General features: G+C 35.5%; 1 protein-coding gene across 1 annotated transcript; it reads right to left on the reverse strand.

The window, feature by feature from the left end:
- Positions 1 to 4,374: 4,374 nt before the first annotated feature.
- LOC106354939 lies at positions 4,375 to 5,552 on the reverse strand. The gene is made up of 2 exons (XM_013794975.2): positions 5,387 to 5,552; positions 4,375 to 5,153 (listed from the first exon to the last, which is right to left on the reverse strand). The coding sequence occupies exons 1-2, from the start codon at positions 5,550 to 5,552 to the stop codon at positions 4,375 to 4,377; spliced, it is 945 nt and encodes a 314-aa protein (XP_013650429.2).
- Positions 5,553 to 13,709: the final 8,157 nt, after the last annotated feature.

The raw sequence follows: 13,709 nt of genomic DNA on the forward strand, positions 1-13,709 counted from the left end.
TTAACTATTTCTCTACTTGTTATGTGGTGTATGTGGGTTCACATATCCATATTAGGGATTAGTTATCCTTCATTAGGGTTTAGTTTGTCATATTAGGATTTAGTATGGTATATGTTGGTTCACATATCCATATTAGGGTGATACTAACCTATATGTGGGATCACATATCCATATTAGGGTTTGATTATCCATATTAGGGTCTAGTTTTCCCTATTAGGGTTGTATTCATATTAAGGTTTGGTGAGACACTCTAGTTTTTCTTCTATGATGTGGGTTAACTATTTCCAAAGTAATTACGCCATTAATCTGGGTTGACATGTCCATATTAGGGTTTAGTTTTCCATATTATGGTTTATTTATCCATATGAAACTAGCATATTTCAACCCTTCATAACATACATACTATATATGTCACATAGAATAGTAATGCACAATATACTTGTAGACTTCACCAGCTAGGATGTGTATTTAAAATTCTTCCTTAATATACTACTTTTAATGCAGACAAGTCCGTCGTTGTGGTTCAACTATTTTTCTTATAGGATTTGTGTTTACTTTTTTCTATCGTTAGGGTTTAGTTTTACTAACTCCTACACGATGTAACACGCCATCTACATCGTTTTAGACTATTTGTATATCATAACGGTATACTATACAACATATGTGAAATAGTATAGTGTGCTATAAATGACATTTGTTCCCTGGAGAGACGTGGGTTAACTATTTCCCTACTTATTATGTCGTGTATGTGGGTTCACATATCCATATTAGGGTTTAGTTATCCTTCATTAGGGGTTAGTATGGTATATGTGGGTTCACATATCCATATTAGGGTGGGTATATATTGGTTCACATATCCATATTAGGGTTTAGTTTTCCCTAATTGGGTTTTATTCATATTATAGTTTGGTGAGTCACTCTAGTTTTTCTTCTATGTTGTGGGTTAACTATTTCCATAGTTATTATGTGGTTTATGTAGGTTGACATATCCATATTAGGGTTTAGTTATCCATATTAGGGTTTATTTATCCATATGAAACCAGCCAACTTCAACCCTTCATAACATACATACTATATATGTCACATAGAATAGTAATGCGCAATATACTTGTAGACTTTACCTGCTGGGATGTGTATTAAAAATTTCTTCCTTAGTATACTACCTTTAATGCAAACCAGTCCGTCGTTATAGTTCAACTATTTTTCTTATAGGATTTGGGTTTACTTTTCCCATCGTTAGGGTTTAGTTTTGCTAACTCCTACACGATGTAGCACACCATCTACATCGTTTTAGACTACTTGTATATCATAACAGTATACTATACTATATGTGTGAAATAGTATATTGTGTTAGAAAGGACTTTTGTTTCCTGGAGAGACGCGGGTTAACTATTTCCCTACTTATTATGTGGTGTATGTGAGTTCACATATCCATATTAGGGATTAGTTATCCTTCATTAGGGTTTATTTTTTCATATTAGGATTTAGTTTCTCATACTAGGGTTTAGTATGGTATACGTGGGTTCACATATCCATATTAGGGTGATTATGTGGTATATGTGGGTTCACATATCCATATTAGGATTTGGTTATCCATATTAGAGTTTAGTTTTCCCTAATAGGGTTTTATTCATTTTAAATTTTGGTGAGTGACTCTAGTTTTTCTTCTATGTTGTGGGTTAACTATTTCCATAGTTATTATGTGGTTTATGTGGGTTGACATATCCATATTAGGGTTTAGTTATCCATATTAGGGTTTATTTATCCATATGAAACCAACATACTTCAACCCTTCATAACATACATACTATATATGTCACATAGAATAGTAATGCGCAATATACTTGTGGACTTCACCTGCTAGGATGTGTATTAAAAAATTCTTAATTAGTATACTGCCTTTAATGTATACCAGTCCGTCGTTATGTTTCAACTATTTTTCTTATAGGATTTGAGTTTACTTTTCCCAACGTTAGGGTTTAGTTTTACTAACTCCTACACGATGTAGCATGCCATCTACATCGTCTTATACTATTTGTATATCATAACAGTAAACTATACTATATAGGGGAGTAGTATAGGGTGTTAGAAAGGACATTGGTTTCCTGCAGAGACGTGGGTTAACTATTTCTCTACTTATTATGTGGTGTATGTGGGTTCACATATCCATATTAGAGTTTAGTTATCCATATTAGGGTTTAAGTATCCATATTAAGGTTTGATGAGGGTCTCTCGTTTTTCATCTAGGGTGTGGGTTAACTATTTCCATAGTTATTATGTGGGGTATGTGGGTTCACATATACATATTAGGGTTTAGTTATCCATATTAGGGTTTAGTTATCCATATGAAGCCCACTTATTTCAACCCTTCTTAACATACGTACTATATAAGTCACATAGAATAGTAATGTACAACATACTTGTGGACTTTACCAGCTAGGTTGTGTATTAATAAATCCTTTTGGGGTTTCTGAGTTAACTAGACTTCTAGGGTTTAATTTGTGATTTTGGAAGAGGTTGCGCCTACCTACCGTACTTCTAACATTTAAAATTACCATACTTTCTCTGGCACATGGTATAGTACAACATTATATACTTGCGGCCTTCACCCAGGTTGCCTCTACAATGTTTTCATTTCAAAATATTTAGTGGAGAAAGGCATCATTATATTCACATCAAAAGGTCTGCGGGTGTTCCGTACAACTTGCACATACTTTGTGCTTCACATAGGGTTTATATAGCATACTATTTACATACTAAATACATTGATATATGACAGCTATGCATATATTCGTGTATTTAGTTAAAATTTGCTTCACTTCCCTATCATACTTCAATTAGAGGGCCAGTCCGTAGACGGCAAAGGATTTCGATTATTCACCCAGTTCCCAAAAAGAAGCTTCGAACTGCCTTCAGATGCCTTCTCTATAGTCTTAGCTTTTTATATAGGGTTACGGCAGGACACCTTGTTGTGACCTGAACGGCCACAACGTTTGCATTTCCTAGAGGATGAGTTCCCTCCTTTCTGCAACATTAGGAAAATACTTATGTCATTGAGAAAGGAACATCATAAATACAAATTTAATATACCATGCCATATCAACCCACGTATATTCTAGTTACATGAACTATACTATATATGTCATATACCATCAACTGGTCGCTAATGTATGTTGTATACTCTATTCACTATCATCATCATCTATCCTAGTTTGTCTCCCCTGACTCTTATGTGTTCAACTACCTGTCTATAAGTCGAATTGATCAGAAGGAAAGATGTACCTTATACTCCCCGCGGGAGAGGATGCGGACTTTCCTTGGACGGCCAGGTGGGCGGCGCACCGCCGGTGGGAGAAGGTCGTTTGGAGTACCAACCCCTATTTCTACCCCTCCGACTGATGAGACCGGGTAAATTTTTCCAGCAAATCCTTGTCTCCAAGTTGTCACATAGTATGGTGGCGCAACCAACGCATCAGAAGGGAAGCCAATCTTTGTTGCAGCAGCTAGAGCATGAGTACATGGAATGCCCATCTCGTCGTATTCCATACAACTGCAGCTGCCAGGTCCTAATAAAATGGTGAAGCACTCTCCCGCATTGTCCTGCACTTGAAATTCCAACTCCCCAATATCACGTACTAACAAACCTGTTGAGAGTTCGTAGTTCTCCTCAACCAGTTTTCGGACATTTGGTGTGAGGGTTCCTTGCTCTCGGTTTGCTTTTGCTCTACGCAATGCTAGCCAGCCCATAACGGTTGTGCGTATGTATTCAAACATAATGATAAGGGGATATTATCTTGCTTCCTTAATGACACCATTCCAAGATTCGGCAATGTTCGAGTCCATCAGGTTGTACCGGCTTCATTTGAAATGAGCTCTAGTCCAGTGTTCAAATCCTGAAAATTAGATAGTATGGTATGAGGTATTCTATTTTAGAAAGTAAACTTATTTATTGACACAGTGTACATACCTATGTCAACCAAATATGCAGCGCATTGAGGGTTTATTTTCTGGATCTCAATAAATTTCTGATTAAACTCGGTCAGAGTGAATGCCCGTGCAGCAGCAGACATAAGGTTTGCGAGCCTGCTTTTCTTAAATATTTCCTTTATATTACGCCAAAGATGGACTACACATGCAACGTGCTGAGCGTGATTATAAACTTGTACGTGGAAAATATTTAATTAAAATTATTACCATCAGGTATGAAATAGCTTTGGTAGTACGTGGACTAGTAATTGCATATAGTATAGTCGCATTATAAAGAATAGTATACAATTTTACCTTTCTAAGCCCACTGTAAATGCTTGCATGTCGATCTGAGATGAAAACTAAGCCTGGGACATCGTAAACAAATGTTTGTAATTTCTGGAAAAATCATTCCCAAGCATCGTCGTTTTCACTATCGACCACCGCAAAAGCTAGAGGAAATACTTGGAAATTTCCGTCTTGTGCAGACGCTGAAAGTAGGCAGCCCCCAAACTTTCCTTTCAATGACGTCCCATCAACAACAACCACTTTCCGCATCGACGGATACCCTGAGATTGACGCCCCATATGCAACAAAACAATACTTAAATCTTCTTCCTCCATCTTCGGCATCTGTACTCTCCAAGAAGCAGGTCATTCCTTCATTTGATGACTGAAGAAGAGCTAAATATGCAGGTATAAGTGAGTAGCTTCCTACCATTGTACCCATTGCATGGTCCATTGCAAGCTCTCTAGCTCTCCACGCTTTCCAATAGGAGACGTTCACATGAAACTCATCCAACATTATTTTCCTAATTGCTGTTGCGGTTGGGCCACGCTTGATTCCAACAAACCTTGATTGCATTATCTCGCCTATAACCTGAGTGGTTGCCAGTTTGTGGTAGTTGCGGCGCTCATGAACGGTGCATGAGTGAATGAGATTTGCTTGGCGAACTTGGAATTTCCCACTAGCATCCAGTAGAACCGCATACACGCGCCATGGGCAACCATTACCAACGCATTGGGCAAGTAGCATTGCCGGACTCGAGCGGGGAGTTCTGAAATGGAACTTCCTATTCATGGCATGAATTGCTAGTTTGATTTTGCAGTCAGTTTTGGATTTGAAGACACGTCCGACGTAAATTTCGTCCTCCTCGTACTGTATGTCAGCAAGGGCAGTATCCACACCTACAAAATTAAATTATGTCAATATCAAGTAGTAACTATCTGATATAGTACAGTAGATGTTGTTGTATACTTAATTCTTTAATACTATACTATGTGTTGTCACATTGTATCTGTTATACCTTTTCCCCGGCGACTGTTAAATACCGGTGGGGTATCCTTTCCAAATAGAGCTGGAGTGTATGGATCGCTTAGCATCTCGTGGAGTGCTTCATCAAATTTTCCCTAGTGTTGACCAAATTCGTCAGCTACCTCAGGTAGAGCCTCTGTACTCGAACTAGAACTACCAGCTCCCTCCTGTGTGTTGGGAATTCCAGGTATTCCGAACACCAGCCGGCGCGCTACAGGCCTAGCTGCATTTGCTGTCTCGGGAATACTTGCATGAAGCACAGGGACGACCATTGCATCGTCGGAGTCAGTGTCTGAATCAGTTTCATACTCCAAGGGGCGTTTGTTCTTTCCCTTCTGTCTCGCTTCTGTCTCCGGCGCAGAAAGTCAAACAGTCTCGACTGGCTCTCTAATGACTATTCCACGTTGTCCATGTGGAATAGTCGTTCGAGAAGTTGTACTATTCCGGCGCTATCGTTCAGAACATTCTGGCACCTCCTGGTCTTTCCCACCTACATCCTTCTGTGTTGGTGGAAGAGTCAATGGAGTTTCTGAGAGTGCAAAAGCATGCCAGTCTTCCTCATCCATACAGTTGTCACCTCCATCCTCTCCCCCTTTACGCATATTACGTGACAGTTGGCGTGGTAGATTGTCTTCTTTCCCACCAGGTGAATGTCGGACGATAGAGACATAAAGATCAACTTCTTCAATGGCGCGTCTCATCCGGATGAATACACCCACATCGGTATCGTCTGTAATGTACTGAGGTGTATCCAACTCTCCATCACCCATTGCAACCCACTCCGTGTATTGATATGACAGTTTGACAGAGATATCTTTCGATTTTATGTCTAGACATTCTTTTACTGCAGCTACTAACTCAGTCATTGTCATCTCCATTTTGAGTTCGATGAAGTGCTCTGCTGCACACACTATGTAAGGCTCAAATATCCATCGATTATCTGCATCACGGACCCACGTCCCATGTACAAGCAACACTTTATCTAGCTCATTCATCTGCAACAATTACCACAGTAAACAGAATACTATTTCAGCGTGAGAACGGTAATATCATTCCATCTACATTATGTATATCACAGTGTATAATAAATGCACAACCGAGGTATTAAGAGCAGTTAACCGAAGGTTACCTTATCGAAAGTCAGAGCATTAACTCTGCATCTGCATTCACCTTCTTCTCTGGATTTTCTTACTTCTTACCCAAATGGACAGACGGTAAGAAAATAAAGGACTACACCATATATCAAGATGTCGTTGTCCTATTATCTTAGCCTACGTGTTCTTACCTTCTCTCTGTTACCGTCTACCTGTTTGATAGAGGGTTATAACCGGATGAAATGGAACACATTTGTTAGTCTCTTAATTATGTCAAAATCATTGACCTGCACCTAATTAATTCATCAAACTTAGATATCTCTCAAATTCTCCCTTAAAAAAAATATATAAATCCTTTGTATATTATAACGTACGAAAGTATCACGAATATGAATATATAATTTTTTGAGTTTTGGCATTGTATCTTGTTTAATTTATTTAATTTAGAAATACTAGGAGAAGGTTTTCTCAAAAAAAAAAACTAGGAGAAGGTTATGCCTTATATTTTTAGTATAATGCCGAGGATAATTCTGCTGTAAATCTTTTTGCATATTAATTTCATTCTTATATTTGTGACATCAAAAATCATGCTATCCACATACTGTGAATGCATTTGCCTCCAATCACATACATCAATATTTTTTTAAAAATTCTAATCCATTCTTTAAAAACGTTGATCTTTTTAACAAAATCTAATTTAATAAGACATCAAAATGTTTTGGTGTATACTTTATTTTTGCTTAATGTTTTGGTGTATATGATAATACTATATAATTGTATTCTTTGTAATTATAGTAAATGTAAAGTTACACACCGTTTAATTTTATTTTGCAATCCATATTACAAATTCTCATCACAAATTATTAATAAATCTATTTATTTTATTTGAATAATTATGGATATATGAATATGATTGAATAATGTGTATATGATAATATTATGTAGTTTTACTATTCTTTATTTATAGTAATATAAATTACATAGTATTTTATTTTATTTTAAAATTTATATTACACATTCTCTTCACGAATTATTAATAAATCTATGAATTTATTTGAATAATTATGTCACAAATTTGTTCAAAATGAAGGATGATAAAATTATTCGGTAAATATGTGATAAATGTAATACTCCTTCTGTTTCATACATAATGTCATTTTAGCTATATATTTTGTTTCAAAATAAGTGTCATTCTACATTTTCAATGCAAGTTTTCACATTAAATCATTTTTTACCTTTTTAAATGACCAATAGATATTTAGTTAAATTATTTTTTCTTTAAATAGTTGTATAATAAATAAGAATAGATTAGTATGTTTTGTTAGTTTTTTAATATACATGAAATGTGTCTAAGTGACACTTATTAAAATGTGTCTAAGTGACACTTATTATAAAATGAAGGGAGTATATGTTTTCATGGCCACTGACACAGGCCTTTATTTGATGCTAAATCATTTAATAAAAAAAAAAATTTGACTGAAACATTTAATAAATTTTGGTCTCGTGAAATCACAGTTTTTAACCTGCAGTGAATAACCATAATTTTATTTTTGTTTGATTATAACCTGCAATAAACAACCATAATTTATGTAATTTTGACGTGTAAGTCGAAGCTAATTGTAAAAGTTCTTCTCGTATATTTTCAAGTTTTAAATCATTTTAACAAATGACTTATTTCAAATGCAAAAACATATGACAATACATAATCGAGTAAAAGCAAAAAAAAAGTTTGGCATTTATTACAGATTTTTCACCAATAAATCGAATTTAGATAAAATATAAAGAATACAAAGAAATCAAATGTGTATCGTTAAACGGGGAAACGGATAACATACTTTAAACCTTTAGTATCCTAATTACATAAATATTACCATTTATCAAGTGATATGGTATCTTGGAAGCTGGATCAAACTAATGAAAAACTTAAAACTTGTATGTTATAAAAAAATTATATGAGGTACCAAAACATATATTTTTATTTACACCTGAACTTGCAAGATTATTCTTAACATGTCAGCATTGGCTGTGCCTTTTAAGAGTTTTCAATTTAATTTGTTACGTAATGTTGTCCTTTGTGCTTTGGGAAACCTTTCTTGATGTACAACAACAATAGGCTGTAACTTCGGGTAAGTCAGATCAGATTTTTGTCTTTTGGTTTTCGAGATTCTACCAAAATGAAATGAAAATTGGTTTTCGAAATTCTACCATAATGAAATGGAATATGATTAGATTGATCTGGTTACTAATTAATTTAGGTTTTATGTTATAAAACCAAAAATTTGTGGTTTAAAATTCTAATTAATTTATGATTAGATTAAGTTAACTTTTTGTTATTTGAGTTAAGGGATTCTTCCAAAAATGACTTAAATTTTGTGGTAGAATACAAAACTAGCATTTTTGTAATTTTTGTTTCGCTCTATTCACCGTAAAAATTAAACTTATTCACGAAAATGTTATTACTTATCTATTTTTGAAATATGTTAATTTTACCTATATCCTCATCTTCACCAATTATTTACGAAAATGCAATTGTCTTCACTATCATCTACCACCGTTAACAACAAAAATCAAGCTTTAAATGCACTAGAAATCATTTATACATCTTATATCATTTCTCACGGACACAAATCATTTATCTTGAATATCCTCTCTTATTTCATCTTTTAAGTTTCAAAATTATGGATTTCAAGATTACATTTACAGTAAAGTTACTGATTCTTGATCAGTAATGAGTCAATATCTTTCATTAAGAAGTTTTGGGTGAAACATTTAATAAATTTTGGTCTCGTGAAATCACAGTTTTTTGACTGAAACATTTAATAAATTTTGGTCTCGTGAAATCACAGTTTTTAACCTGCAGTGAATAACCATAATTTTATTTTTGTTTGATTATAACCTGCAATAAACAACCATAATTTATGTAATTTTGACGTGTAAGTCGAACTGTCATAGGATATATGGTCAAAATTTTCAGATCTCACATAAGAAAAATTCTTCATAAGTCTTTTGATCAACAGATATGTTAGTTTTTTATATAACTATTTTTTTATAAAAAAATTTCATAGAAGATTTCTAGAAAAGTCTACAAATTTTTATTTTTAATAAAAAAAGTTGAGTTGACTTATTGTGAAGTCTTTGTAAAAACGAGGTTAGTTTGTAACTGACCGAAATTTTGCAGAAATTTAATTTTTCATAAAAGACTTCTAAAAAAGTCTACCGTGAGAAAACTTTCAGAAAAATCTACCGTGAAGAGACTTCTTGATAAGATCCTGGTCAGCTCCAGAATCATAACACTTCTCGAGAAGTTTTTTCTATTTTTTTGTTTGAGATTTTGGTCGATCCCTTTATTTTGAAAGCAGACGTCTTAGAAAGTCTTCTCCAAAAGACTGTTTTTAAAAGGTTAAACATGGTCAATCCAAAAACTTCTTACGATAATAAAAAGATTTTTTTAGAAATCTATTCATATCAGAATTCTCTAGAAGTGTTCTATGTAAAAGTCAAATTTATGCATGTGTTCACGAAAGAAAGTTAGTAAAAGAATAAAATAAAGAAATATTAGTTTAATTTAGATCCATTGGATTTAATTCTATCAATGGTGCAAAATGATGATCCTTGTTTTATCCTAATGACTAATGAGCGACAATTTTACTAATTAACACTTAAAATTTAATGTTTTTAATTATTTCTGTATTTTAGTCTTATAAATGAAGTGTAAATTTAAAGAAATTAATGTTATGGTTACAAAAGTTAGAAATTTAAAATTTAGAGTTTATTTTAATGATTAATTGTAGGGCTTTTTGCAAAAGTGACTCAAAACTTGGAGTCAAACAGAAAACTAACCTTTTCTTTTGACTCCTTTTTTTTTGAGATTTTAACCCCACACCTGCATTTTATCTACGAAAATGCCATTAACATTTTTTTTTTTTTTTTTTCAAAAATGGCTTCTTTACTGTCTCAACCTCATCTTCTTCAAGTATTTACAATATTGCCACTGCAATGAATAGTGGCAACAACCTTGTACGAACTGTTTGGAGCTTTTATTGCCCTTTAATGCACGTAAATCTCTTTACACTCTCTCTGTTTCAATTGTTATGAACTAAAAACAACATTTCTTTCACTTTCTCTCTATATTCATCCAAAAAACTCAAGCTTTTGATTCAAAATATGGGCTATGGTTGACAGAGCCATATTTCTTTCGTTTTGACTTACGGTTGCTTTCGTTTGAGGTTCTGGGTGGTTGGAGAAGACCCTGTGTGCAAACGAAGTCATCTCACCTAGTTTAAGGTACGAATTTGAATTTTTTTTCAAGATCTGTTCGCGTAGAAGACTTACTAGTAAGTCATCTGTATGTAGAAGACTTACTGATGAGTCTTCTGGTCAAACGGACGACTTAAATTAAGTCGTCCAGCTTTGTTTGTTAAAAAAAAACACTCCAGACGACTTATATATACGTCGTCTACGAGAAACGGGCTAGTTTTGCATTTGACCGAATCGTGTCAGATCTTTGACTATTTCTGGACGACTTATAATTCAGTCGTCTCTGGGAAAGTTAAAATTTCAATATTTTATGAAAACTTGACGACTTACGTGTAAGTCGTCCTAGGTTAGTTTTGTAATTGAAAAATAAAACTTCATAATTTAACTTTAACCAGACGACTTAATATAAAGTCGTCCCTCCAGAAGACTTAATTTAAAGTCGTCCGGGGAAAGCAAAGTCGTCCAGAATTTTTCCCAATTTTCTGGTCAAACCTTGCTTATCCCGGACGACCTTAAATTAAGTCGTTTAGCTGGACGACTTTCATCTAAGTCGTCTGGAGAAAGTTAAATTTCAAGTTTTATTTTTCAATTACAAAACTAACCTAGGACGACTTACACGTAAGTCGTCAAGTTTTCATAAAATATTGAAATTTTAACTTTCCCAGAGACGACTGAATTATAAGTCGTCCAGAAATAGTCAAAGATCTGACACGATTCGGTCAAATGCAAAACTAGCCCGTTTCTCGTAGACGACTTATATATAAGTCGTCTGAAGTTTTTTTTTTAACAAACAAAGCCGGACGACTTAGAATTAAGTCGTCCCTTTTAATTTTCAATTGCAAAAGTGACCTCTTTAGACGACTTACCTTTAAGTCTTCTGGACGACTTAATGCTAAGTCGTCTGCGGCAATGTTTATTGAACTTCTTCATTTTCTCTATGTTTACTAATGTGTTTTATTTTGAATATTTGCAGATGATTTTTCAGTTACATGCAGTGTATGGAGAATGGTTGTTGAGAGATTTCCGTTGGGATTTTGTGGTTGATGATCTCAAAGGAGCAAGATTGTTTTTATTGAATGAAGATTCAACACATGCTGAACTTGTTGCAATGGCTCAAGAAGATTATAACCTGGACATGAGAACAGTGAGTGTGGAGATTAGCTACTCATTACCAGCAGAAATGATGATGGCTCCAGGCAGTCTTCCCATTCATGTTACAAGTGATAGACAAGTTCGAAACTTGCTGGAGATACTCAAAACCCATAGAGTATGTCTTTGTGTATCAAGCCGCAGCAAGGTCGAAACGGTTTCAGAGAAAAGGGATATTGATGAAGCTGGTGAATGGGAAAAAGATGTTGGTGATAATGATGAAGCTGGTGAATGGGAAGAAGATGTTGGTGATGATGATGAAGCTGGTGAATGGGAAGAAGATGTTGGTGATGATGATGAAGCTGATGAATGTTTTGAAGATGTTGGTGATAATGAGGTTGTTGGTGAAACGGATCAGAATGGTGGGGATTACAGTCTTTATGGAAAGGTTCCAGATGAGGACGAGGAAGATGATGATAATATTTGTTTTGAAGAAATCCAAAAGACATATGCTAAGACAAATGCTATTGAAGGAGGAAAATCGAATGGTACCAGTATCTATGTCAACCAGAGTTTTGTTAGCAAGGGTGCACTGCTTTCAGAGCTGCGGTTGGCAGCAGTGAGGGGTAAGTTTTCTTTCAGATTATACAAATCAACGAAAACTCTCGTTGTGGCAACATGTCCGGTTAGCTATTGTGGATGGAAGGTCAGAGCGAGTGTCAAACATGGGACAAACACGTTTTGGGTAACAAAGTATGTGGAAAAACATTTATGCTCAGCGGGAGACCGAATCGCTCAGCGGAGACACTGTACTCCGAAGTATGTAGGTAGTCTTTTCATTGATCGTGTTGGAATCATTGATGGGATAACTCCGCAGCATATCACTGATGCAATGAGGAACATGTTTGGCATGGCGCTTGATTACACCACTTCATACAGAGCACTGTTATATGCACAAAGATTGGTGAGAGGATCAGCAGAAGAAGGGTATTCGCGTCTGGCATCATATCTCGAGCAAATCTCCATTGCAAATCCTGATTCTATCACGGCGATAGAACTTGATTCTATGAAAAGATTTAAGTATCTATTTCTCTCTTTTGGAGCTTCTATCAAAGGTTTTAAGTATCAGAGAAGGGTCATTGTGGTGGATGGAACTCACCTAAGTGGAAAGTATGGAGGAACTATGTTAGTTGCAGCCGCACAAGATGGCAATTTTCAGATATTCCCATTGGCTTTTGGGATCGTGGATGAGGAAGATATACCTTCTTGGGAATGGTTTTTCACAAAATTGGCTAGTTGTATATCTCATGACAAGCCTCTGGTGATAGTCTCCGACCGGCACAAGGCCATTAAAAGTGCGTGTGATAAGGTGTTTCCTTGGGCAACCCGAGGAATATGTTATTATCACCTTCAAGATAACATTGTCAAAAAGTTTAAAGGGAAACATCTCATGTACTTGGTGAAAGGGGCTGCTTATGCTCACACGGTTTACGATTTTGACCGGTACATGGCTGAGATACGGAGTGCAAACCCGGAACTTGCAACGTATTTGGAGAAAGCCGACGTCAGGCTATGGTCAAGGGTTTATTGTAAGGGGAACAGGTTCAACATAAAAACAAGCAACATTGCTGAATCTATTAATTCCGCACTGAAGCGAGCAAGAGGATTTCCGATTACGTTCCTGCTGGAGTTCATAAGGCAGAAGTTAGGAAAATGGTATTGGAAAAGGAGACAAGATGCTTTGAGTCTCACAACTGAACATAGCGGGGGTGTTGAATACTTGCTTGCTGTTCGAGAAGAGATAGCGGGTACGATGACGGTCGAACCAATTGATGGATGGCATTTCTTTGTCAAAGGTGGCAAAATGGACTGTGTGGTTGATTTGGAACATGCAAAGTGTGATTGTGGTGTCTATGGAGTGGAGAAAATACCTTGCTCTCATGCTATAGCTGCTGGAATACATGCTGGTTTGCATATCTCCACACTTGT

This window comes from Brassica napus, chromosome C2 (assembly GCF_020379485.1).
Source record: "Brassica napus cultivar Da-Ae chromosome C2, Da-Ae, whole genome shotgun sequence".
Taxonomy (NCBI): domain Eukaryota; kingdom Viridiplantae; phylum Streptophyta; class Magnoliopsida; order Brassicales; family Brassicaceae; genus Brassica; species Brassica napus.

Coding starts and splice junctions, on each gene's coding strand:
- LOC106354939 (XM_013794975.2), bottom strand. CDS start 5,552: ATGGTCGTCCCTGTGCTTCATGCAAGTATTCCCGAGACAGCAAATGCA. Junction 5,154..5,386: donor TGAGGTAGCTGACGAATTTG/GTCAACACTAGG, acceptor TTAATTTTGTAG/GTGTGGATACTGCCCTTGCT.